Source organism: Cyrtonyx montezumae, unplaced genomic scaffold (genome assembly GCF_038088225.1).
Source record: "Cyrtonyx montezumae isolate F1298 unplaced genomic scaffold, pur_monq_1.0 scaffold_8, whole genome shotgun sequence".
Taxonomy (NCBI): Eukaryota; Metazoa; Chordata; class Aves; order Galliformes; family Odontophoridae; genus Cyrtonyx; species Cyrtonyx montezumae.
This window is the reverse complement of record NW_027072089.1, coordinates 61,771,813-61,799,568: the sequence shown is the minus strand read 5'-3', so window position 1 is coordinate 61,799,568 and position 27,756 is coordinate 61,771,813. Positions and strand designations below refer to the sequence as shown.

The window sequence follows — 27,756 nt, the reverse complement described above, 5'->3', positions numbered from 1 at the left end:
TTGGTCATGTTACCTGTATACTGCAACACGCTCCTTGAGGCTGCAGTCCTGCTGACGGGGACACCCACCCAACCCTATGCCACCAACTATTTGTATTATTTTTGACGTGATCCATACATTAATGCAGCAGGAAGGTGGGTTGGGGAGGGGAAGCATCCTGGCTGTGCCAGCTGTACCCGTGCTGCACAGGCTCTGTAGACGGAGCCATCTGCGTGCGGGCAAGCCCGAGTGCCCAGCAACCTGGGGAAGCTGGAACTTCACACTGAGTTACAAAAAGTCAGTATCAAGCGAGAGAGTCAGTAGCAAATCACCTTAAACAACTGTTGTTTTGTTTTTTTAGTCATTAATGGAAATAAAGTAAGATTTAATTTCAGGTTGAGGTTGAGAAGGCAGACTCTGGGGAGTGTTGGGTGTGTATACCTGTGTGGAGGGGTGTCCTCCCCCTGCAGCTATTTGTATCTCTGAGTAAAGGTTAAGGATAGGAATTTAGTAAGACAGCCATTCGTTTTTCTGTGGAGACTAACAGTCCTGGGGTTAGGATGTAATAATCATTCTTCTGCTTTAAAAACAGTTCTTTAACAAATAGCGGTAGCTCATTGCAATTTTCAGTTGTACAAAATGACATATTTTCTATGTTACTATCAAAATATTCTGCATAACATTAATTTCTGTGCACTTATTAACATATGTACAGAACAGTGTTTCCCAATAGAGATCAGTTTGCTCCTTGCTGATCCTTTTTGCCCTAGATTTACCAAAACCAAACCTGAAATTAACTGTGTTAATAGTATAAAATCTCAGGAGAGATAAAGGATTGAAGATTTATTTCCCAGCAGCAAACGAATAAAGGAACTCCTTCAAGTTAAAGTCTAGCCGAGACTAAATTTTAACCAACCGTAGTGAATCCAGGCGAGTCAGGAATATCACACGTCTTCCCGATGCATTATGTTGAGTACACAGAAGCAGAGGAATGTAAACAGACAGAAGGCACATGAAAGGCCCGATCCATTCTCCGTCAGACGGAAGCGAGAATTTCATAATTCTGTCATCAAGAGTCTTTTCATCATTTTCTCTCTCTCAAGTTCACGCCTCAGAGTCTCAGCGCTGTGTAATTAATGCACAAACAACCAATTATGGCAACCACAATAAGTCTCGGATTTCATTTTGAAATAATTAACATTTTTGAAATACCGAAAGAGGGGGAGAAAGGTCAGACTCGATTCAGTGAAAAAGCTGATAAGTGATGGCTGATTCAAAAGCAAGTACCGCTTGATATTTCTGAAGAGCAAACAGAAGCAAGGAAAAGGACACAGGAAAACCCATACGGCTAAACTGTTTATGTTTTAACCTCACTCCTGCTAAAGGCTACCCGTTTCAAAGGGAGCTGGATGAGGACTCCAGAAATAAAGCGACTATAGTACATGCCAGCACTTAAAGGAACAGTGTGACAGCCCTCTGCTCCTCAGCATGGTGTGAGTTGGATGGACAGCCACCTACACTGAATTTACTGCAGCCCGCTTCATGTGCTCACATCAGGGCAGGGGAAGCACAGCCTTGCTCACACACCACATCTCACACTTGGAGTGCCCTGTGCCACTGGTCTCATTTCTAACAAATAGCAAAAATTGGGAAGAAAAGCAGCAGTTTACTGTGTTGTTCTGGGAGTTGAGTAGCTAATAGGTTCATAGGTTCATAAGGTTGGAAAGGACCTACAAGATCACCTAGTCCAACCATCCTCCTATCACCATCCCTACCCAACTACTAAATCAAATCCTTTAGCACCTCATCTAAACGCTTCTTGAACAGCGCTAGGGATGGTGCCTCAACCACCTCCCTAGGCAGGCCATTCCAGTGCCTGACCACTCTTTCAGAAAAGAAATGTTTCCTCAGGTCTAATCTAAATCTTCCCCGGTGCAACTTGTGGCCATTCCCTCTCGTCCTGTCATTATTTATCAGGGAGAAGAGGCCCACCCCCTCCTCACCACAACCCCCCTTCAGGAAGTGGTAGAGTGGAAAGCATTATGAAGACAAGAAGGAGTGGAATCACCCATTTGATCTGGGGTCATACTTTGGAAGATGACTTCACAGAGTCAACAATCATAGTCATACAATCACAGAATGTCTTAGGTCGGAAGATACCTTAAGATCACCTAGTTCCAACCCCCTGCTGTGGGCAGGGCTGCCCCCCCGCCAGCTCAGGATGCCCAGGGCCCCATCCAACCAAGCACTCACAGCTCCTCTGGGCAGATGTGCCAGTGCCTCACTGCCCTCTGAGTAAAGAATTTCCTCCTGATGTCCAATCTAAACTTCCCCTCTTTTAGTTTAGCTCTACAGCTTCACAATCACTGGAACAACACCTTTTAAGGTGAGTTAGAGGTGCTGACCAAGTGTGAAGGTGCAAATAAACCAGTATCTGCAAAAATACTTAACAAGTGAAGGTGGGAATTGACCTTAAATCCAAAAGGAAAACATCTAATGTATCATAATGCCAAGGAAATATTTTCCTATTCAACATAAGCTTAGGAGCTTTTGTGCTCCAGAAGTACAGAGTATATCCATTCCTACACTTGTATTCAGTAAATCATCAGCTTGGGAAATTCAGCTTTGATCAAACTCTGAAATAAGAAGTCAATGTGCAAAACTGGTAGGACGGAGGTATAGAAACTGAATGCAGTGGAAAGATGGAATGGCTTGTTTTTTCTGAGTAACTACAAGAAACATCACTGTAGGCTGACATTACAGCAAAACAAAACAAAACTACCAAGAGGACAAAGAAAGAAAACAAGCAAACCAGTGTCTGTTTTTCATTTAGAAGGGCAGCTATTTCTTAATTTCAGCTTTCCCCCTTGGACATTTAATTTCAAAACACAAATTGGAATAGCAATTATTAAAGGAAAACCATGGTTCAGGGAAAATGACTTGCCTGAGGAAAATCTGCACAACCTTTTCTCTCCAGGCCATTGACTATATAAATGGTGCACTGCTGACTGCAGCAGTTAATTAAGTTCTTGTGGTTTTGTTTTGTTTTGTTTTTCTTCGTGCCTCAGAGCAGATGTGAGGTCTAGTTACTTCCTCACAAAACCCACCTCTTCTGAGCTGAGCTGAATATCAAGAAGCAACTGAAAATCTTTTTGTGTCAGGGGTAAAAAGGCGCTTTAGAAAGAAGGTGAATTTTCCCCACTGCAATTAAAACAGAAAAAGAGCTATCTGGCCAATTCCCATATGCACAGTGTGTGAAAGAGCTGCACAGTTACCTGTCTGCCAGCGAAATCGGTTTATGTGACGTGTATACCGTCTGCACCGTTGGAGTCGGCACAGACTCTGCCAGGGATCTCAGCACGGGCGATTTCGGTACTGGTGAAAGCTTGGGAGACGACTGCACTGCACAGCACTGCAATTTGCTGTCTGTGAACTCTGCCTACAAAAGATGCACACAGACACAGAAAGAAAAAAGTGTAGATTAGCTTCTACTGCTCTTGCTCGCTTTCATCCTGTTCATTGCCAAACCCTCAACACCAGTACCTAATAAAGAGGAGAGGCTGCAGCTTGCAGCGCTGGACCTGGGAAGGTCACGGAGCAACTGAGGGCTGCCAGTACCTTGGGACCCTTGGGGTGTGCCCCTGCTGGATTTCTATTGTGGTAACTTCTCTTCAGACTTGGCAGCAGGGAGAAAGAAAAGTCACCATCACAAGGGACTGTATGATATTTATCCAGCTATGTGAATAGCAAATTTTCTTTCTTAATTTTTTTTTTCTCAAAATCTGCAAGCCACATGGCATTAATGCTAAAAAAAAAAAAAAAAGCACAGATTCAACCAGTGGGACAGTTATCTGGGCCTGAGAAAGTATGGTTGTGTTAGGTTCATTTGTTTACTGTCACTTTTAGCTCATGTTTCAAGTAAAAGCATCTGATGTGCTCCAGGAGAAGCTCTGAAGCAATGGGAATTCCACTAATTCCATGAAATTAAGAAAACTGAAAGCATAAAACCAACCGGAGAAACTCTCCGTCTTCAATCCTGGTCAATCTTATGCGTAAAGACTGGCTAGTCTATCCTGTTCAGACTCCTCCCTCACCCAGCTTTCAGAGCTCAGCCTAACAGGCTACAGGAACATTGGTTTGGCGCTCCATCCTCTAAGGGGTGAGCAAGAACCACCTGTGAAGATAATGTAAGTTCTCCCAGCCCCACTGAAACCAGCAGTGCTATGGCAAATTACACTTAGTGAAGATTTGTCCTGAGTCCTAAAGTGTGTTTGCTTGGGATAGCGGTTCTACTGTACATATCCAATGCATCTTTTTATATATCTTTATGTGTTTACATATATATGTATGACAAAATTATTTAGCTGGTCTAAACAGATACAATTCCATTAACTTAAGACTATAGGAAAGATTATGGGAAACCAAGTTCTCTGTTTTATCCTCAACATCATTGCTTATACACCACAAAACTAGAAGCCACGTCCTCAATAACATTTCAATGTTCTGTTCCAAGCAAAATAAATGAATAAATAAGAAAAAGTGAAAGGGAAGCGGGGAAAAGGAAAATAAAACAAGGAACAGGAGTCAGAAATGCTCGTAGCCATCAGGGACTGTGACTGGAGGATACTTAGAGGACCTGCAGGACTAATTCTGCCTTTTAAATACTTTGCTGGGGAAAAGCAGCATTTAGATCCAGTCCCATGATCACGTTTATTGTGAAAGAAAAGCCTCTTTCTTTAAATCATTAAGTGCAGCCAGCCACTGCACATGGCCCAGCAGCAAGCTACGTGTCTTCAATTCTGTGCTGGAAATAGATTGCTGCTACCAGTAAAAGATGTGGCTGGAGTCTGAAATGCTTGATTCTGTCAATGTAATTTGACAAAACAGAAGCCAATTACTGTGGTTTACAATTAGAGGCAGGGAATGTTTCTTACAAACCAGAACCATTTCTCACACTGGAAAGAATGGGAAGGATTATAATCAGAGTTCCACATCCCATATTCCATTATATCAAGTCCCCTAAAATCTTAAAATTCTCTGAACTGTCTGAGTAGATCATTTTGTCACACTTATTACATAATGTTCCACTCTTGAAGTAGAGCTTGGATTGGACTTACTTTTGAATTTTCTAATAATTGTTCATACTCACACACAGTTTACCTTAACAAAAGCTCTAAACGTCAACATCTCTGAAAGTTCAGTAAGAATTAAGTCCAATATTTGATTTGGGTTATTAAGTAAACACAGGAGTTGAAACAAGGATACCAATTGTGGTCGTCAACATGCTCCTATAATTCTTCCCTAAAATTTAGAAGCAAATTCAGTGAAAATCCGGCTTCTTTTTGTGATGGCACAGCAGGCAGTTTCAGGCAGCAGGCCATGCAGTCACTAGAGAGAGGACTAAGGCATCCCTGCTCCTTTGGAAAGACGTTGTTGAACTTCACATGAGCCCTCAGCAGCTGAGCAGCACTTGGAGACTGGCTGCATTCGCAATGAGCTTTGCTGTTTGATTCTTAGTCCTCTGTCTAGTATGCATCAACATCTGAATGCAGGCACGTTCATTATTTGCATAATGGGAATATTTAACAGATTTGCACTCAGAAGTCTGCTTGGAGTTTCTCTTTTTTTGAGGACTGCTTAGTGCATATGTTTCTAATACTGTTAAATTATTCCTTGGAATTGTGTTAAATACACGGCTTTTCAGTTGCACATTCTACTTACAGAAAACTGTGGTACTGTTGTAAAAGGATCGAAAAAAGGATTAGATGTATCAGCAGGGAATGTCTTTATCTTTAAAAAAGATAAAGAAAAAAATGTTACTTTCAGAGCATAAAAATGGAAAAGAAAAAAAAAATAAAGCAGCAAAGCATTGCAACTACAATGACATATCCAACATATCAGAGCGGTTCAGCAGCGCTTGGACCAGACCAGAAAAGACCCCTCCAGAAATGCATACAGAAACCTGATGAGGAACAGTCAAAGCATAATGTGAAAATTTGAGAGACGCAATTAAATTTGTTGCACACAAGAAGTACCTTCTGATCCCATAAACAGTCACCAGATCGTTACCTGCTTCCTTCAGTGAGCACCACATTGTAAAACATGCAGTCTAAACTGCAGGAACCCTTTTTTTTTTCTTCCATTGCAGAAACTTCATCTGAAGAACTTTACTTATGCTATACATATTTCAGACCTCCAAATTTTCAGTTACACAATTGCTGCCCAAGACAAACAATCACTGAGGTGGGATCGAAAGACAACTCTCTGTAAAACATGCCTTGTGCAGTGGTTTGCTTCAGGCATCTGCTGGGGCTGGGCTGTCTGCCTGTTGTCCAGCAGCGGGCTGCCAATCAGGGATGAGCTTTAGGGGTTTTCATCACAGGACTTGGGGCCACAGTCAGAGATGAGCACGCTCCTGGGCCCCTGGCAAGCGAGGGCTAAGAATGGCCAGGGCTCAGCCCCAAGTGTACCGTCACTTGTCCCATGGCCTGCTGGAAGTCACTTCTGCCTCTAGAACTACTTTCAACGTTAACGGAGATTAAGGGAATATTCAGTGCAGCAACAGCTTCTGCCCTGCTCCACTGCAAGCGGTATTTCTCATGATTTTCATCTCTGGAATGCGGACATTACTCATTCACTCAACAGGAAGACAAAATATCAGATGCAGGTATCAGCTTTGAACGGCACTTCACACTTTCCATTTTGGAAAAAAACACATTTTTCAGTGAACAGGTGTGTTTTTCACTTTATTATAGAAAATGCTGTGCATTTCATATGTATGTTTTCAAGCATAATTCACTACCTACAGCTATAAAACTGCTGTTGGAAAATCAAGAAAGCTAGCCTGAAGGCCCTGAGCCCTTGTAAGCCAAAGCAAAACCTGAAATTGTGACATCAAATATAATTAAGTAAATGTATAGTGTTTATTTTGCAAATAAAATAACAGAAACATATTTGGCTTATAAGGATGCCAAGGGAAATTAACAGCCATCTGTAGGGCTGTTTCTGCAAATACATGGAATTAGTGCTGGCCTTAATTGTCGGCTTCTTACACACGAGGATTATAGATACCAAAAATACATACCTTTTTTTAACAGATCAGAGGTGGCTATAAGTCAGTCACAGAGGTGCAAGTGAGCAAACAACTGTGCAAATGAAAAATGTTTTAAATTTCAATTTCTGGTGCAAATATATTCAAGAAAATGTCACAATTTTTTAATAGATGTATAATCTTGTCTTAGTAAAGGGTATATTGCTGGTTGAACTTACTCTTGGCATTGATGCAACAATTCTTTGCAGGTACAAACAATACAGGACAAAGCACAAGCATGCTCCACTATAGGTGCAGTCTTTCAGCCAAGGGCAACTCGGCACAGGGATAGAAAGTCAATTGCTCATAGATAGGCAGAGTGTGACGAGCTACAGCCAATGTCTTTCTCATTTTGCAGGTTGGGTTCATTAAAGAAATGAAGAGCAGTTACTGAATATAGAAAAGAAAAATGACATGGAATGATTTTCAGGAGCCCACTGAGGTATGGGAGCAGAGGTGTATGGGACACGTAGCGGGCACGTAGCAGTGCAGAGCTCCTTCTTGTAAAATCAGTGCTGTGAACTGTGCCTATGGCAGACGCCAGCAAAAAAACAGATAATCTGGCTTAGTTGTCAGCAGGAATTCCTCCCTGGAGAAGCTGTGCTTATTTAATTTTAGGAATAAGACAATCCTGACAAATGAAAGACTCTGTAGGTTCTAAAACCACCAATTTCCGGCATTTTAATGAAGCTGAAAATAGAAATTACAGGACAGAGGGGAAAAAATAAAGTGTAATTGTGTTCAATTTAAGAGTGAGAAAGAGGAGCCATCTTGCTCAGTGTTTAGGCAGTTTGGGCAGTTTGAGCAGTTTGTTAGTTTGCCTGCCCTGAGCTTTGATAAGAGCACTGTTGCTGCCTGCTCAGTGTTGTCAGAGGCCTTTATCTATTCATAGTTTGATTCCTTTGAGAAGGAAACGGGTATCCACCCAAGTGCAGAAAAAAAATCCATATATTCAAGAACACTTGCACCTGGGGAGGAATAACCGCACGCATCAGTACAGGTTAAGGGATGACATGCTGGAGAGGAGCTCTGGAAGGACCTGGATGGCCTGGTGAACAGTAGGTTGGCCATGAGCCAGAAGCATGTCCTTGTGGCCAAGAAGGCCAACAAGATCCTGGGGTGCATTAAAAAGTGTGTGGCCAGCAGGTCGAGGCAGGTGATCCTCCCCCTCTACTCTGACCTGGTGAGGCCACATTTAGTGTCCAGTTCTGAGCTCCCCTCCAAAAAAGACAGAGATCTCCTAGAAGGAGTCCAGCGGAGGACCATAAAGATGACTATGGGCCTGGAGCATATCCCATATGAGGAAAGGCTGAATAACCTGTTTCTGTTCAGCCTGGGGAAAAGAAGACTGATAAATGTTTATAAATATCTAAAAGGAGGTGGGAGGCAAATGGATGAGGCCAGGATCTTCTTGGTGGTGTGTAGCAGGACAAGGAGGAAGGGCCTAAAACTTGAACATAGTAAGTTTTGTACTAACATGAGGAGGAACTTTTTTACAGTAAGGGTGATAGAGCACTGGAATAGGTTGCCCAGAGAGGTTGTAGAGTCACCATCTATGGAGATATTCAAGAGCCAACTAGATGCCTGCCTGTGTGTCCCGTTGTAGGAAACCTGCTACAGCAGGAGGATTGTACTCAATGATCTCTTCAGGACTCTTCCAACCCCTGTGATTCTGTGGACACTTTTCAGACTGAAGCTAAGGAAAGATGGGGAGGAAGTAAAGAAAAGCATCAGTTAGGCATCTGGCTTATATAAAACTGTATTCGGAAATCTGAAAGGCCAATTTGACCAAGAATATACATTGGCCTTCTTGTGCTGCATGTTCACCATAGCCAGCAGTGTGCTGAGGGCAGCAGCTGCACCAGCTCCTGAGAGGAGGAAGAAAACCCTGCCTGCTCCTGCCCCACCACTCCAGGAGAGTGGTGTTGATGTCAGCTCAGACACTTCCTGAGCCCTGCCTTGGGGATGAATTTATTGTGTACTGTCAAACTCCAAGAAGCTCACAAAGCAGAACTATTTCCTGACCAGAACAGGAGGCCGAGACCTAAGTGTCACTGCCTGAGGGCTGAGAAGGGAAGAAGAGTAGAGCCACCTCCATCTGGGCTCTAGTGGCCAGCTAGAGTATAAAACAAGACCTTAACCACACCTGTTCTTCCCACAGGAGTGAAAACAGTCTTACAGACAAAGTCACAACCACAAAACAACCTTTAAATAAGGCACTGGAGATACTTGTTGTGTCACAGGGGCATGGCATGGAAAGGGAATGAAGTCTCTGCATGCCCCAGCAGCCCTGCACATGCTGAGGGCTCATTCCACAGTCTCTTGCTTGAATGGTCAGGGTGTACCACCATAGCAGAACTGCTTTGGACAAGTAGCTCCTTGTCTAGAATGTTTAGCTTGGCAGGTTGGGAATTTACTAAGCTTAAAAGAACACTTGGCTCTTAAAAGAAAATAATAAAGAAAAACTCAGATTTTCTTGTTACACTATTAGCTGTCATATTTTGGAGATATCTGTCACAACTAGAAAGAGTTAACAGCATTAAATATCCTTGAAATTTATACTGCAAATTAGAACGAAGGAAGCTGGAGAAAGAAAAGGGACAACATGATATGAACATTCTCCTTCTCTGTGCATTTGTGCAAAACGTTCCTCTGGACAGTTTAAAATCACAGTAAAAACACTTGTACTTTCCTGAAACACCTTTTAAATGGGCTAGAAGAAAAAGAAATTAAATGTTCTCATAAAAGCAAACAGAAGTGCAGAGAGACAAAAAGAGAATTCCCACCTGAAATGAAAACAGCAGGAGAGTGGTGAAAAGTGAGTCAGTAGTTGGAATGTGTTAATTGATATAAAATCAGCTATTTTTGGTATTTCTAATCAGAGGGGAATATTAGAAATGTCTTTTCTGCTACCCAAAAAAATAATGCTTTCCACGCTTTAGGGAACAGTGTGCTTAATTTGGGTATGTTCTCCTACATTTAGAGTACCCAGGATACCCACTGCCCTGGCACAACACACTCTACCAGGGTCCGATACCACGTTGTGCTGCTGACATGCAACTGCTGTTCTTCATTCCCCTTGGCTTTGTGCCCATCCCATGCACCTTGACCAGGGGCCTTACAACACACTGGAGAGGCTGTGTGCTGTCAAGGGACTTGCACTGTCGCTTTGTACACTGGCCAGATGCAAGGCAGACTGTTGGCCAAACACTTCAACAGCTCCCTGTGCCTCGGAGCTGAAGCAGAGCTGCTAACGCCTGAGCGGGTGTCATAAATACAGCTCTCAGTATACACATGCAACCAGAGAAATATTCTGCGGTGCTTTATTTAAAAATACATGCTATAAGGTAAACACTGTCACATCCATCCAGCACAGAGATGTCTCTACTTTTCAAACTAGAAAAAGTCAGCACCTGAAACTACTGGAGTACGTTGCATTAGCATTTCCCAGTCCTGATGAATGACACACTTAAAGCACAAGTTATCCATAAGACTTGCTTTCCAAATGCCATACAACTCTGGGCTCTGTAATCATTCAGTATACCTCCTGGCTGCTGGCATATCTTTTCAGTGGCAGAAATGAATAATGAGGTGGAAAATGTGAAATCAAAAGAGTTTTTGGTGTTTTTAACCATGCGATACCCTAATGGACAAACAAATTATTTTTGGAGTGGAAGTAGCTCCTGGTTCCAAATGATCACTCAAGTGATAACAATCCCACTTCACTCATTCTGTGTGGTGACAGAGATAGCACGATAGGTAGATATTAGTCACTGCCTGAGAGCACAGGGCAAAAATCAGACCAAACTAGTGCAGTCCAATAAACCTGTGACAGAATATTGAAGTAAATCTGCAATGCCATTCTTAATCAGTCTAGGAAAAGGCTGTGTGAACTAAATGCCCTGACAAAATAAACTTGGTGCGAGTCCCACATGTACTGCATCCCAGAACACCTCCTTTTCAAGGGAGAGAGGATTCTTCTGCTTGTTGAACTGATATCCAGGTGTTAGAGTCAGCAGACAGATCCAATTCACATACATTAAAGAGGAGCTGTTTTTCAGAAATGTGCCATTGAAAACACCCTAAAGCACCAAATGTGTAGTTTCTGAAGAAGATGGTTTTCTGTGCTCAGCCAGGGGAACACCATGTGTTTGCAATCACCCTGCTGTTCTGTCAATGCTGCTGTTCCTTCTGTGGAGGTAACACTGTGACATCTCATTCCCAGCTCCATCTGGTCTTTGGGTCTCCCTTGCTCATCTTGCAAAGAATTGACAAGGATTGCAGTTTGAGGATTTGCTTCAGACAACAACCATTGACACTTAAAAACCTGCCCAAGTGAATCCAGCTGTTTGACTCTTCTGACTTACTCTTTGGCCTGGGTTTCCACTTGAATGCAGGACTGCAGAACCAAGTTCCTCTCCCAGCAGGTCCCAAAAATGTCCTATGGGTTAACAGGATGTGCCACCTCGAGAACTGTGTGAATTCCCTGGTGACCCCTCTGAGTGACCCTCTCTTGGGTGCCCCTTGGATGATGAGCATTCTGTTCCTCTGCTCACTGCTGTACACCAGCCCTTCTCTGAGCCTTCTGGGCCGAATTCACCCATCCTGGAACATGGCTGGGAGCAGATGCCACGTTCTTGATGTCTCACCAGACCTTGTAGACTAGGACTAATACTTTCCATCAGATATTTTCCTTCCACTTACAGTCACTTTATTCAACCCTTCCTACCAGGAAGAGTTGTCAGGAAGTGGCTGTGTGGCTCCTTGCCTGTGCTCCAGTGATCTCTGGCTCCCAAGTGAATGCTTAAGAGAGTTCATGGAAGTGATGTATATGGCTCAGCTTCTGCTAGAGCTTGGCTTTGCTGAAGCTATAGCATTTTGCACATCTTAACACATAGCAGTTTGTGGTTATAGTATAAGCTATACACTATTTACAAGCAGCTCTACTCAAAACATAGTAGTAAAGATAAAATCCTGAATCTTCATGCCAACTTTTGTACTAATTTGCGAGGACTAATTTATGTTGGTATTAGCATTTCTCTTATGCTGCCCTCAGAGATAGAAAACTGCTGATCTTTGCACTGTGGTTTGTAATTCTGGGTTGCTAGCAGTCATTTCAGAGGTTCTGGAGTCAAAGATGGAAATACCATTATTAAGTCAGCCCAGCATTTCTACAGTGCATCAGAAGGGAGTGCACGTCCTGGCTCAGCTTTACAATGTAGCTTTGCCTTGAGACGATGTCAGGGAAGACATTTAATTCTTGAAAAGAGTACAGAGTAAGGACAATTGAGATGCGATGAAAGCATGACAGTGCCCATGCTGTCACAGTCCTCAGGATTTCTCTTGCTGATGCTGTGAAGGTGAACGAGCTTAAGCAAAACATAACCTCAGCATGGGCTGTCAGCCTAGTCAACATCTCCTGAGGAAAACATCGTGAAGCAAAATGATGTCACAGTCTTGATGTACTGGCTAAAATGCAGTTTGAAGACTCCAGCACTTGTTTGGTCTTTGTTTAGAAAATGGAAATGAAGCAAACTAAAAGCAGTAGCTATATTCGCTGGAATTGGCTTTTCTCCAACTTTGCTGCAAAGTAAGTTAGTTGCACTGCTAGGACAGCTAATGCAAAGATATCTTTTTTGCCCCTTGATCTTTACCAGTGCAATCAACAGTTGTCCAAATGCCTAGACTGCAAGAACAGCCAACAGAATCTAGTGGTGTCTGTAGAGCTGAAGGTTTTTGTCATAGAAGGAAGTCACTAAAGATGGATAACATGAAGAGGAGGAAATGAGTACTGTGATTCCTGTCACATCGGAGTGCCCCAAGTAAGCCATATACTTCCCAATTTGACTGCCAGCAGATAGACTGCATTTTATATCAGGTGGAAACATACCACTAGCCATTATTTCTAGGAATGGGCACTGACAGCTCATCATCCAGTAACATTTGAATCAGCATGCCTTGTTAACATGGAGATTTTAAACTCAGGTACATACTAACAAAGGCTGTGTCTATTCACCACTTAACACACGCACACATTTTCAAAGGCATTGGCATCGTATTCATCCACTGAAAATTCGACAGTTCGATGCAAGCAATGCACTGCCTGCCTCTTCCCCAATGCAAATAGCTTGTCTTTCTATTGTGATCAATCTCTACTTGTTTAACAGCAAAATCTGGCTGAAAGCCCTTAGGTTTCCAGAATCTCAGCCAACTGTGGTCTCCTCAAATGTCAGTACAGTGAGGAATATTTTGCATTAGTTTTCTGTCCTATTTTTATGGGCTATTAAGCTCTGCCAAAATCCCAAGAGTTTATATGGTTCATTATTCTGAAGGAAAAGAATAGCATAGGTAGGTTAACATCAGTGGAGCTACAGAACAAGTGATAAAATGACAAACTGGACCACTTTTTAGTATATCTATCCAGAAGGACACTGTAGCTTACTTTCAACCTCAGCACGTGACTTGTACTAGTGACTACTGCAGCCTTGATCTGTGCACGTGCCTGGGAACTTTGGCCCCCTCATGAACTGGGATCTACCCAGATACACAGAGATGCTGAGTGCACCGCTGTTGTCAGTCTCACCACTGTAACAGCCTGCCCTGAACTGGGCTTCCACATGACAATAAGCTATTGCCATGATAGAATGTCACCCTTTCCAACATGAAATCTGGGAACAGAGCACTGCTTCTTCAAATGTTGTGGATACAAAACTATTTGATGCTGTCTTTGAGATCATCTTGATTAGAAGGTAAAATTCTATAAGCAATAATTTCTTGTTTGATTTAAGATTCACACAATCCCATATCTCATAATTTTTTGGTGATATTTCCTACATATAAAAATCTATTTATTCACAGCCTCATGTCCTTGCCTATGGAACCATCCACATTGCCAGCCATGGAGTGCTGGAATTAAGAAAAGGTTCTGCCTTGTCTGAAAGCAAAATCTTGGGGCAAATACTGAAACTCACTAAGCATATACATTTCTGAAATCAAACACATCATAATACTTTGTGAATTCAGTGCCACAAAACACATCAGAGGCCTCTGTGTTTGTCATGTCCCTCATTAAAGCAATCTGGCATCAAAGTTAATCTGTTATTCCTTTTCTCAGTTTATTTCCATCTTTTCAAGAACAGATGCTACCTTAAAAGCCACTGTTCTTAGGCATCTTCCATAGCAAATGAGATTAGTCCCAGCCAAGGGATAATCCCAATCGATTAGGGCTATTAGCACACGGCTCACTCTTAATTACAGCATAAATTTCTTCTGTGGACTGAGAGGAATAGCAGAGCTCTTCTGTTTGGCCCAGGAATGACAGCACTTTGAATGCCAGGAGGATACTTTACCACTGGGAGCAGAGCTCTGCTTCCCCATAATTTGTTTATTGGGCTGAGGATCCAAGGGATCCTTTATTAAAGACATCTCTTTGAAAGCAACCGAAGATTACAATGCTGCACTGGACAGTAAAGGAAGAAGGAAATGAGAGAGGCTTAATCACTACAGCCCTGTCCTTGGAGCTCTGCTTGTGGTGCTAATTCAGGGGGAAGAAACACACTGTGAAAAAACATCACAGCAGATCCTAGTCCCCAGTTAGGGGCTTCCTGCCCATCCCAGTGGGAGCTTGCAGGTGAGCCAGACTGGGAGCTGGACATTTCCAGCTCTGCTGCCTTCCAGAGCTTCTCCCAGCACCATGCAATGGAGGCCAAAACACACTGTTGTCTGGCAACCTCTGCTGATGTTATGGTCCCTTGGACATTATGGTTAACTCATTCAGTTCAGAAAAAAACCCTGAAGCCTTTCTAAACTGTAAGAGAGGCAGAAGCTGGTCCTGTCAACTGCATAACTGGGGAGTAATTAGGTGTCTAATACTGATGTCTCACTATAGTGATCACTCTTTCTTCCTAGGAGCACTGAAGCTGAAGTCTAAGAGCTGGTAAACTCTACTTTCATGGACAGGCGGGTGTAAATATTTATGCCTTAATTCTTTGCCTGCTGTTTTAGGAATGTTATGTCTGTGAGCTTGGGAACTGTCTATTCTTGGTGTAGGAATGTGCCCACTTCAGCCACACTGTAGATGTGAAGGAAAGCCTTTGCTTGCACTGCCTAAGTGTCCATGGTGAGAAACCACAGTTTCTCCCACCTTTTTTTTTTTTAAATCCACTAGCAGCATGACAGGAGACATCTGAAAAGCAAAATTGATGTAGGAGCACATACAAATATGTGGCTCTGCTGATCACAGGCATCTTAGAGAGACCAAGCTTTGTCTCAAGTCTGGGCAGCTCAGTCACTGATGCAAACATACAGGCTCTATCTGGATGTGTGTTCCTGAGCTTCACGAGTATTGATTCTGACAGTTTGCTTGATTTGAATGCAGCATGAGATGAGTGCCAAATTGCACACAACTTTAGGTGGTCAGAAGACCACTGTACACAATTTCCCCTCTCCAGTTCTGCCAACAAGGTTCCCAGCAGGACACATGTGCTCGTGCCTTGGTGTGCATGCCAGATAGCACAGGCAGCTCCCTTCTTTTATGCCATCTTGGTGATAACTGTTACATTGCTAATAGTGGCCAGGTGATGCTCCAGTGCATTAGACAACCTGGAAGACTAGCCAGTTCTGTTTGGATTTTTTTTTTTTTTTGCAAAGAAATAACGAATGACTAACTTGTTAAACATGTTTTGTAGAGGTTCACCTTTCTGACCTCTTGGGCTGTTCCTCCATGAGAGGGGGTTTGGTCTTTGGTTGCTGAACGTGAGATGCATGCCGTGCCATGCAACAAGCCATAAACACATGGTTCCTCCATAGCAATGGTTTTCTGGCCAAGTTCCAGGCAATAACTCTAATCAGCATGCTAGAACTCCTTTCTTGTCAGCAGGCTTCAACTGCTATGATGTAAAGGACATCTACCCCCATAGATTTTTTTTTTTCATTAGCCCAAAACAGTTTAGCATTTTGTTTTTCAGAGGGTGATACAAGTGAAAATGAACTGAAGATAACACTTTCTACTGTGTTGACTGGTTTTCAATCCAGTTAGCATGACAGTTGACTGTCTGGAATTGATAAACTATTTTCTTTTTTTTCTTTCTTCTATGACTAATTAATGATTTTCGATTATGATTTATGGTTTTGTGGTTGAGGCATAGAAACTGTACAATTACCAGAAAAAAAAATAATCTGAGACTTGTGCAAACTGAAATTTATCAGTTTATCTTACCATATATTTCTGTTATTGCCATTCCTCTCAGTTAGGAGACTGTTGTAGTAGGCTCTGTACAAAGGCAAAGCATTTCCTGATGGAAATCTCACAAGCCACTGACTGGATCTCCTTTTTCCCTTTTCCTTCCCTTTCCTTTTTACTAGTAGATAGGCTACAGCAAATTTAAATAGATAATATGCATCAGCAGGAGATTTTTTTCACTGTTGTGAATAACAGTGAAAAGCAGAGGACAAATCAGTAGATGACAGGAAGTTGTTGGTCACGGGGGTACACCTAATGGTTCATCAGAAGAGACTGCTTTTGGAAAATGTATTTTCATTCAAACTGAATGTGTTACAAAAAAGAATCAGGCTGACTTGATTTTTTTTCTATACTTAAAAAGAAAAAAAGCTTACAATTGTTTTTATATTGTAAGAGGAGTTATCGGTATCTAATTTAGAAATGACTTTTTCTTTGAAAACCTCATTTTCTTTCAAACTGATTAACAAACATGACTTGAAACCGAAACAGTTAAAAACTGCTGAAATGAAAGCATTTATGACTGGCCTGGTATTTCTCAACCTTCTCACTATTCTCTGAGATTTTATTCAGGCTGTTTCTTTGGAAGGAAAATGTAGGCATCTACATTTTATTTAAATTCAAAGTAGAAGAAAAAAAAAAGATTTCCTATCAATTCTGATTATTCAGCTGAGTGGTAAATAAAAAGAAGCTTTACTTGCTCTTTTTGCTATCTTTACAAGTTGAGACACCCGCTAGATAGTCAAAAAACAGCTCAGAAAGCAGATGTTTTCATTTTTAGTTGCAGCTTAGAGGCATTCAATTGAAATTTCACAGAACAGCCAAGCAGTTAGCATCACGCTTGCTATCACACTGGAAAAAAGTGAATTAGAATTACACATATATCATTTCATTAGTACGCTGGAAAGAAAACAAATACACAATAGTTACTCACTGGATCTAAAAGCAATTATCTCTACTCGTAGTGAAGAAGAGAGATTAAAGATTTCACAGTTGCTGAGACAAAAAGATGATGAACGTACTTCTCAGGCCAAAGAAAAAGTGATTAGTATGTCTTGATCAAAAGTCTGAAGCAAAATATCCACGTTACTATATTTGTGTCACTGAGAGTGAGTGTAAAAAGATACAGCTACTCTCAAGTAGGCTTCTGAACAGAAGTGGGACCTTTTTCTATTACATGGATTACTGTAGAGGAAAAGGAGACTCAGTACATCCAAAGTTACTGCTATACATCTGAAATGCCCTGTGTGTCCACTGTTTGCTTTTATTCTTCTCGGGAAGATGCTACACCTGCTTACTGCTGCTAAGGATGTGAAACACCTTCACTTGAAAAATAAAGCAGTAATTCAAAATTAAAAAATAAAATATATAAAAGCAACATTATTTACAAGGTTGTGCAGGTTCTAAAAGATTTGCCCTCTACATGTAAGGCAATTTAAAATCTGTTGCATTTACCTCATCCCCTTATTTATTCTGATGTTCATTTCAAGCAAAAAAAGAAAGCTACTGCAGTTGTGAAATTACAATGTTTTTGATAGGGAGGCAGGAGAACGAGGTTGTAGGTAGCATTTTTATTTTTAATTAAGCTATGATAACCTTTACAGTCCTCAAGTTTTCATAGAATCGCATCATGCCTGATGTTGGAAAGGAACTCTGAAGCTCTACTGGTCCAAACCCAAAGAACTCAAGGTTAAGGAAAGAAAACGGGTGGCAACCTATATTATTCTGGAGATATTTAGGAAGGCTAAAAACGGCCTATACAAAAAGAGAAGCACAGTTTTTCTTTACTTCCCCACCTGTGGTGTCCAGCAGGTTCAGGTGCTTGGCATTGTCTGGGAGCAATCTCCCCAGTACTGTTTCTGTCTGTTGGTCTCCAGTCACTAACTGCAGATGGCCATATCCTACAGCCCCACTCATAATTTCATCAGATCTCATTTTCAAATTACTTCAACTGCCACAGCAGTCCCACTTGGAGTACTGCTCCAGAAGCTACACTGCTTACAAATGTACTTCATCGCTCCTTTGGTCTTCGGGAGAAACTCTGTGGTTTCTCAGAGGATTTGACCTAAAGCTAAATTATTTTGTTTGTGGGGTTAGTGTTCAGTGGGATCAATGAGCTGATCCAGCTCCTGTCACAGCCACACAAAGGAGGCAGGAGAGGTGAAACCACTCAGCAGCCATCTACAGGAAGATCTATGTGTGCAGCTGTGGCACCGCAACCTCTCTCCTTCAGCCTCAAAGGCAGCTCTTCATAAACTGCTATTAAACCACTGTACGAGTACAGCAAACAATGTGACACAGGGCAACAGCCCCACAGACTTTAGTTATAGGGCAGTAGGGTTTCTCTGAGCATTCTCCTGACTGCATCTCCCTGTAGGCCCATGGGTGGTAGAAGAGCCACCAGTCTTCTGGTGTAAACACCTGGTGTAACTGGCATCTCAAATGAGCTCGGCCATGTGCCAGGCCTGCTATGGAGGCCAGCCTAAGTTCTAGGCTTCAGGACCAGCTTTGTGTGATCTGCAGAAACCAGATTTATGGGCAGGCTTCTGTTCATTTAATGATTTCTGCTGCTATGGAGAAGGGACATGGAATGCTCAAGGATGCTTACAAGGGCACCATAAAACATACAGAAATGACTAAAAATAATTGTACACGGCAGGTTTTATCACCTCTCCAGGAAAAAAAGCTCATGCCCTCTTGATCCAAACTATCTTCTGACATTGCATCTTTATCATCATCACAAGTTTTATTAAAAAACCAGCCAGTGAGTCATTCAGCATTTAAAAGCAGTGAATTACAGAGTAGGCACGTTGCAGCATCACACACCTGCACTTTTTTTTTTTTCCACTTAACACCTTCCCTCTTTTTGGTACCTTTTCTTGCTCATGTACACATCCAGTCCAATTCATCACATTGTCCACTGGTGCATAGTCAGCAGTGGATTTTACCTTCTGGATATTTTCACTTTTTGCAGAAATCACTTTCAATTAGTTAAAGGAATAGGGAAGTGTTGAATCATCTGTCACACATTTACAGAGCATACCAAGTTGTTCTGTTTGGCATTCAGATAAAGGGAAAATAGACATTAACTGAGCCTCTGAATTTAAATCCCTTAAATCAGGGGCAAAATAAAAGGTAAATCTAAATGTTCACAGTGTATCTTTGAGCATTTTCTCCTTTGCTTCTTGGCTAACTCTGTGTGCCCCTCTATAATGGGAAAATGGGAGCTAACTCCCAAACTGCTGAGTGGAAGGCAAAGCATTTCACATTTTTTAGAGAACGTTAAAATAAGATGCAGCAGGCAGCCTCCAGGTCTGACTGTATTCCCAGACATGCTGTTACCTTGCATGCTAGTAATTCAATACACTGCTTATAAGACTGGCATCCACCAGTAAAGCTGCATGTTCGTGCACAGCTACATAGTAGTTTTCACAGTGCTTTGCGTGTGTACATTATCAGATGCAGCTATCGAGGGGTGTGAAAGACTCACCTATCATTTTGGCTGCTTGAGTGCTGTGGTTGCTTTTGAATATGCTAAGCCACCTCTCTAGTTATTAGCACACTTTACATAAGCCGAAGGCTGCTCAGGTAATTAGCATTTGGTTGAATCAGAGTGCTCCCAGCAGCCTGGCACTGCCTGCGGTGCTGAGCACCTCCCCTCTGCAATCCCCTCTCAGATGTCTCATACCCAAATTGCCTGAGTAGCACTGCTCACCCCTTTCAATCTTATCTGATTGAACATGCAGTGCCCTTTCCTCCAGCGGGAAAAAGGAGCCTTTGCAATATCAATATTTCAATCTAAAGTATTCCTTGGGTTCCTACAGAACTAGATTTATTGCCTGTTGCTATAAGCTTTTTGTATAAAGGTTGTTTGCTTTAGCAATTGCTGCTCTTTGCTGTTTCTTAGTTTAATATGATCTTAAAGGGCACGAACTTGAAACTGGGAATAAATGTACATTTAACGTGTTGCTTAGTGCTTTGTGTTCCTACTTGTACATATAGGTGTAAATGCAACAGACAAACCTCTCCTTTGAGTAAACTGTTTTGCTAATAATTGAACCTTGCATATCAGCTGTCCAATTTAAACATGCAAATACTGTAATTGAGAGGATGGCTCAGAAAAAAAAAAAAGATTTTTAACTTCTTTTGAATGCAGGTCCTATTTATGGCTTCTGGTTCACCTTTTAATAAGAAATATATGTGTATGTATATTTAATGAAGATGTCTAAGTAAAAAGCTTCTCATTCTGAAATATACCACACAGCCTACCTACTCTGAGAAGACCTAGTTTATCTACTATGTAGCTCACAATAAGTAAAGCATTTATAAACTTGTCTCTAAGAGGTTTTTGAGATCTCTCGGGCATGCAGAGATATGGATCTGTATTTTCAGCCAAACAGAGTAGATTTGCAGTACCTAGTGCTCTTACCAAATATCAGTCTTGAACTGCATTTTATTTAGTAATTAAAGCTTAAAAAACTGGCTATTAAAGTTGGATTTGTTTAGCTGTCTTCCACTGAAACCTGAAGGGAAAAGTTATTCAAAATGAAGGCAAGATAAACAATTTTGGGCTCCCTTGTTATTTGTCTTATCGCAACCTTGCAAAATTGCCATGAAAATTTAGCAACTAAAACTGTAATCAGTATTTCTTTATCAAAATAACTAATTTGAATGGGAAGTGGAATGAGATTTACTTCTCCACTACTCACAACCATTGACTCACTGTAGCTATACAAGGATGCCTCCATCAAGTTACGGATACTTCTCACAGTCTTGCCAACAGATGGCTGCCTTTTGACTTGGTTGCCTTCATCTAACTTCCAAAATTGTAGGTGCTAATGCACAAAATTCTGTGCTGCCTCAGACTCAGTGTGATTGCTTTCAATGAACAGAGTGCTTACATTAGTAATGAACTAAAACATTTGTTTCTTATTTGTCTTAAATAAAATAATTTTACACTGAAGGCCATGCATTTTTCATTTTTAAAGTATCGTGCAAACATTTATGCCTCTTAAATGTTGTATCTCAAGTTTTGAAAAAGCTAGATGATCTATTTACTTTTCTCCACCAATAGATGGCAGGTGAAGCTCTAGAAATTTCTCCAATGGATCCAGCGTGAAATAACATGTAAAGTTTGCAAGTATGCAGCCAGCTGTAAATAAATGCTCTCCAGTATCTTCTGAGATGTGATCATGGTTTAATCCTAGCCTGTACACTTTGCAATATAAAACTTAGCTAGCAGTTCACGAATAGTTCAATTTTACATATAAAACCGTGCATTCTTATTCATTTTGCTCTACTCCATTAGGTCAAACTGAAGCTGGAACATATAGACTTTCTGTCTCAATTGGGAAGGTATTTGTCAGCATGATGTAGCAGCTGCTACATTCATTTGGGAGCTTGGGAATGAGCTTTCTGTAATCGAACAAGAAAGCTCAGCATTCACACCCGTGTCACAGATCATGCTCGCTGTAAGCTGGAACAGAATAACTGTCAGCTTAAGCTTTGATTTCCACTTCCATAAAAGCTAGAAACATGAGAGAGAGAGAGAGAGAGATGCATTTTGATGACAGAAAGAGCCTATGAAAGTGACAAGACTAGTTTTAATAAACTCCAGTAAGGATGCTTATAATGCGATACCACAATGCTTCATGTATAATGCTGTATTAAAAAAAAATCCAGTTCATTTTTTGAAATACAGAATGCAGCAGGCATTGCATCTTGATAACGTACAGCCAGGTGCAGTGTTTAAAGTCTCAATGAAATGGTACAGAAAGATGGGAATTTTGTTCTGCGTGTGCTGCAATGATTTTAAGGACAGCATGCAGTATATTAATAGTCACACAGTAATCAGTTAACTATAGGATTTACTTGAAAAATGCAAAACTTTTGCACGAAGCTCCTGCTTTGAGGCATGCAGAGCTCAGAAGGATGATTTTCACTTCTAGGCAATCTGCATTACTAAGTATACATTGTTTCTCCTGCAGAATGATTTTCTGCCTCACTGTTGCCCTGCTGTTATTGGCAGTCCAAGTATTGATGACTAAGTGACCACTAGAGCTCAGTTGGTTCTCATGCACATCATAGTAATTCCTCCAGGCTGACAGAGTAGACAAATGTGGCTGCTCTGATCCCTGCACGGTACGCTGGCTGAATACCATTAATCCAATCTATTTGCTAATCCTTCCATTTTTATAAGTTAATTTGATTTTGTGAACTCCACTTCTCACTCAGATGCTCAGCACGTTTTAAAGCTTCCACTTTATAGGTAACAGAAGCAGAGCATGGATAGAACCCAAGGCCATCAAGAAGGATCAGCGATTAGACACAGAACAACAAAGATTGTGCACCTGAGTCAGTGACTATGAATCACTCTGTCAGAAGTGCTACAGGAGAGTAGGAAGGATGTCTGAAACTGCTTCAAATTAACAACAGCTCTTTGGAAGTTTGGCAGCATACATCATGACAAAAACAACAAAAAAATTGGTTTTAGGTGCCCAACTTAAGAGCCTTAGTGCAGGCACCGAAGGAAAGTCATCTGTTTGAATGTCCTTCTGCAGGAAACCCTGACTATGTAGGAACCTGCACTTACAGCTCTACTACCTCAGGCAAATTAGGCAACGGGAGTGACCAACCCCTTCAGGCGTTGTACATGCCTCTGAATAGCAAACAAACACCCGTACAATTACCAGCAACTTCCCAAGGGTCAGAGCACAGTGTGTAAAACCAGCATGCTACCACTGAACTGCCACTAATACAAAGCTAAGCTGAATATAATCTGACCCTCAAATGACAGCGCATGTTGCCACAACATCAAATGACCTGTGTGTTTCCCTTTAGATTTCTTTTGTTTGGAGCCTCACTCCCTTATGAGCAAACTTTTCATTCAAACCTCAGTTGACAGCAATCTATAGTCAGTGAAACTGCAGGGAAAGGTCTGTACACAGTAACTACTCTTTAGAGAACAGGCTGACCTTTACAGACGTTAAACAAAACAAGAAGGGCTGATTGATGCCGTGCAGTACACGCTCTCCAAAATATTAAAACCAAGAAAGTCATGGAAGGTTAGTTTATGAACATAAAGCATGAGGAATTTTGTCAGGGGATGGTGGGGTGGGAAAGAGGAAAGACTCAAAGGGTAGAGTATTTAGAGAAGAAAGCTATGTTCTTGGCTGGAAAAGGAAGACTGTGATAAGAATTTCTGTTCAAATGAAGCAAAACACAAACCCATGTTAGCTAAAGCAGATCAGCTGCTGAAGTCTCCATGACTCAGTTTCAAAAATCTGGGTTACAAAAGTATATACTGTAATGTTTTTTATTAGAATAAGAAATATATTTGCAATCTCCAAAGGATAATTACTTGCAGTTTAGCCACTACCATTTTTAACAGGGAGAAGTACAACATAACCTGTTTCAGCTTGCCTGTGTCTTGTCAACCAACTACAGACAAAGATGCCAAACCCCACAGCTCTTTCCTCTTCTTTGTCCTAATTTTCTCTTCCCCCGGAAGTGTACAGGGGGAGGTGTTTCACCCTGGATACCTCTACTCCTATCACCTTCTGGAATGGGATGGTTTCACATTCTAGGACTTCTGGAAGGTCCTAAGTAATCCTTCCCTTTTCAGTAGACACCCCTCAAACTCGAGTGGTACCTGTAGCTGAAAAAAACAGATACATCTCTCCTATATGGTAGATGTGGGGGAGGTAAGCACTGTTGCACTTGCTAGTGCTAGAACAGTTCTCTCACCAAGGAGTACCAGTGGTCCAGAAAGACCCTTAAATTTCATTTGCTGCAGTTAAGAGACTTAACATCTGCATTATGCAAGGACTGTTCAGCTGTGCCAGGTTGAAGGGCAGAGATAATGAACAGGACTTTGATGGTAGGCGAAGAACATAAAACTTGCTTACTGACCCTGCTGAAGTTACACAGGGAACATAATGTGCACTCGAGCTCTTTGTGAAGAAACAATCCCATAGGCTCAAAATTGCATCAGTGAGACAAGATTTCCAGATCTCTGTCACGTTAGGGGGAGCATCCGATCCTAAACTCCTGCATACCAATGGCAATCTCAGCATTTCCTTAGCTCCCCTGCACTAAATTTGTCTTTCTATCCACAGCAGCAGGTCCCTAGGTATAGCACACTCCATGCCCACACCATAGCTCAGTGCTAACACAAGACTCACTGGAAGTACACTAAGAATACTAGGTGAATTCCTAATAAGCATGGCCTAGCATTTCAACTAACAAGGACCTAGAGACTAGGCATCCACAGAAATGGAGCTCATCCTAAAGTGGGCCTCTTGGGCTCAGCAGAGATGGCCTCATGCCTCCAAAGCCAAAAAGCCACAGCTGGGTATTCCCATTCTTTCTGCAAGTGAGGAAGAATCTAGGAAGGATGAGTCTTCACTTCATCACGCTTGTGGGGGAAGCCACATCGCTTATCCAGCAGAAAGAATACACATGCAGTTATTTGCAGTCTAGTACCACAATATCTCTGAAGCAAAAGGCACATCCCCACAATACCTTTGTGATATTGTAAACTAGGACCTATCCGAGTAGTGAAAGCAACATCCAGAGCAGTATATTAATGTGTACTGTTGTGCAGACGTACTGCTGTGCTTTTCATATTCTTCACACATAGTATCTAGAAGTCAGCAAAAATGGCTTTTGACAGCAGCATAGCTATTTGGCATTAGAGCTGTTTGCAATGCAGGACCATTTGGAGGAAGTTAAGGATCTTACTGTGATCCTTCAAGTAATCAGCTGGAAGTCTGAGGTGAAAGCCTGAGATCACTGAAATCAAGAACCATTTTGATTTCAGCGGGACAGCATCTCTCCTCTGCTTTTAAGTAAAAACACAGATAGCATACTTCTAGAAAAAAGAAGTTAATAATCAACATGTAACAGACTATTTTGCCTCAAACTGAAGCGCAGCACTGTGCTAATGACATATGAAAGTGCATGTACACGTCTTTGAGTTAGCTGTTGGATAAAGGCTGAATGAAACTTGTATTGAGAAGAATAAACTTTCCAGAAAAATACCAAAAGCAAATCTACCATCATATTAAGAATCTACATCAAAGGGTCATAGGAGGCTGACAAAACCAGTGCAGCAAGATGTAAAGATATTTAGGTAGGAGAGAGAAATGAAAAGCCATCCAACAATAAGGAACCCCATTCAAAAGCTCAGCCTTGTTGATGCAAACTGACCTGAGATGCTAAGCTGAGTTTGACAGTTGATCAGGACCACTGAAAATCAAGCAATCTTACTTAATTCCCGTGCATTATCCAACACACTGCATAGCATCCCATTCATTCCACTTGCAGACAGATTATTGAAAACTTTTACATTTTTTCTGGCCGCAAACTGTAATTATTTACCATAGGTGTGGCCTCTGTGAAATCCATCAGAAGGTCACCTGGCTCCAGAGCAAAAGTACTTCCAGCATCTGTGGAACTCTAAAATGAAGGAGAAACTCAGCTTTGAGAAAGCATTTAGTTTCTACAATCCTATTGTGGGATTGTTTTGTTTTGAATTCTTTAAAGTATAAATTGCCAAATGGATTTCAAATTGCACACATTATTTAAAACGTGGCTCCTCGGGAGAGACAGACAACAAAACCATGCACTTTTGAGGTCAAGTTAAATATTAATCAGATCCTGATCTACTGACCTCCAAAGTTGCGGAAAACCTACTGTGGATTTCCACTGGGTCTCGAAGCAGACTCTGAATGCTTTCTAGCAGTTGCTCTTACAACGTAACTTAAATGTGTTGCTACTCCTATGCACTGAAAACTTCTCTGAAACGTAGAATTACTTCATCTAAGAAAAAGTATTACTTGCAACTCCCTCCAAGCCTTCCTAAAGACTCTCCAGCTGACGTAAGCTCATCTTTTGCACTTTACCTTGCCACCAGGAGAAAGCTGTGTTTGTCCTTCTGACGTCTGTGGTGTACACATTTTCTGTGACCCAGGAGATGCTGAAGACACAGATGTCGATGCTGCTGCTGCTGCCAGTGCTGGAGGAAGGTCATCTTCATCACTGCAGTTGAGAAAAACCGACAGATCTTCACATTAGGAATTATTACCTGACCTTTAACTGTACTTGTTCTGGAGGAGCTGCTGGAAGTTCTGTTTACTCTTCTATCTGTAATGCAGTATTTATAGCTAAGTTTGCAACTGAATTAAATTTATTAAGCTTTAAAGATTCCTTGAAAGTCAACTGGATAGTCAACTCTAATCTACAAATGGAAATCTAATGGGTCTGATGTGTAAGTAGTGTTTCTATAGAGCATGTTTATGTGAATACATTAACTTATTTGATATTACTCTACTTTAATTTTTATACTCTCTTCTCCAGAGGCTTTATTGATAATAACAGATCTGATTACGTCCATCCACAGGACTGACTACGTTACTGGCTTCAGTCTAAGGGCCAATTTGGTGCTCATTTAGCAGTTAGTCCATAATTTTATTTACAGACTGACTTTAAAAGGATTTTGACTGACTCCAGAACGGTGCTCTGTAGAAAAATTCTTGTGAAGTTATGTTTTTTTCTGTCCCATTTATTTGGTTTACAGAGAAAAGATTTTATTTAAAACCAGGTTGCACACTTCCCTTGGGCTCTAGAACAACAAGCTGAGTTCTTTCCATCTCACCTAACATCACCACTAAAATGAGAGACAGTAGAGAATATATTACTTTTATTTACGTTTGTAGAGCCCCACTGACTATAAATCACTGGGATCAGTCAGCCCTGGGTGAGAATTTTTCCAATTGCTAGTTGGAATTGCACTGAAATAAACAGTTACAATCTGGCCTACAGAACCTTTATTAGTGGGAATGATGTGAGAAAAGGAAAGACTACAGTTTGACAGTTTAAAGCATGGGGAAAAATGACTTCTTTTCTGCTCAGAAAATGGCACAAATTTTAATACCAATTAGGTAGTCTCAGTGCACGGAACCCTGCCATGCTAGTTTAACAGACACTTGCAGAACACAACTGTACTTGGCTTAGTTTTACCTGAAGTTGGCATGACTGTGCAACACAATACTTCAAAACTACCTTACATACAGGGTACCTAGCCCTGTGGTAGATTGTTTGGGCGACAACAAAATGGGATTTTTTGAATATGGTATAAAGGTATGGCCATTAATATTCTCTTTTTCATGGTTCATTATTTTATTCCTTCTGGGAAAGGCTAGAATTTATCACCAGAGCATATACTATATATTGTTTTCATGCTGGAAAGAGAATACAAAATCTTTTGGACCTACTAAGCACACATTTCATTAACTCAACAAGCCAAATTTTGGTTGTTGACCTAGTTAATCTCTCTTTCAGAAACACGTAGCTGACATTTTCTCAGCTCTTGCTCCCCACTCTCAGTAGGAACACACTGGCACCCTCCCCATCCTTGCTGTGTAAAGCTGTTCTGCTGCATAAAAGG

At 41.3% G+C, this 27,756-nt stretch overlaps 1 protein-coding gene across 2 annotated transcripts in view; it reads right to left on the bottom strand.

The window, feature by feature from the left end:
- Positions 1 to 336: 336 nt before the first annotated feature.
- The window catches only part of EPB41L4B (erythrocyte membrane protein band 4.1 like 4B), a 164,410-nt gene continuing 136,990 nt past the window's right edge, over positions 337 to 27,756 (bottom strand). For both annotated transcript variants that reach the window (XM_065752645.1, XM_065752647.1), the window contains 5 exons: positions 26,213 to 26,348; positions 25,689 to 25,766; positions 5,701 to 5,769; positions 3,255 to 3,418; positions 337 to 1,104 (listed from right to left, as the gene is read on the bottom strand). In XM_065752645.1, coding sequence (XP_065608717.1) covers positions 1,035 to 1,104; positions 3,255 to 3,418; positions 5,701 to 5,769; positions 25,689 to 25,766; positions 26,213 to 26,348 — 517 coding nt within the window. In that variant the 3' untranslated portion in view covers positions 337 to 1,034. The remainder of the gene's footprint in view (positions 1,105 to 3,254; positions 3,419 to 5,700; positions 5,770 to 25,688; positions 25,767 to 26,212; positions 26,349 to 27,756) is intronic.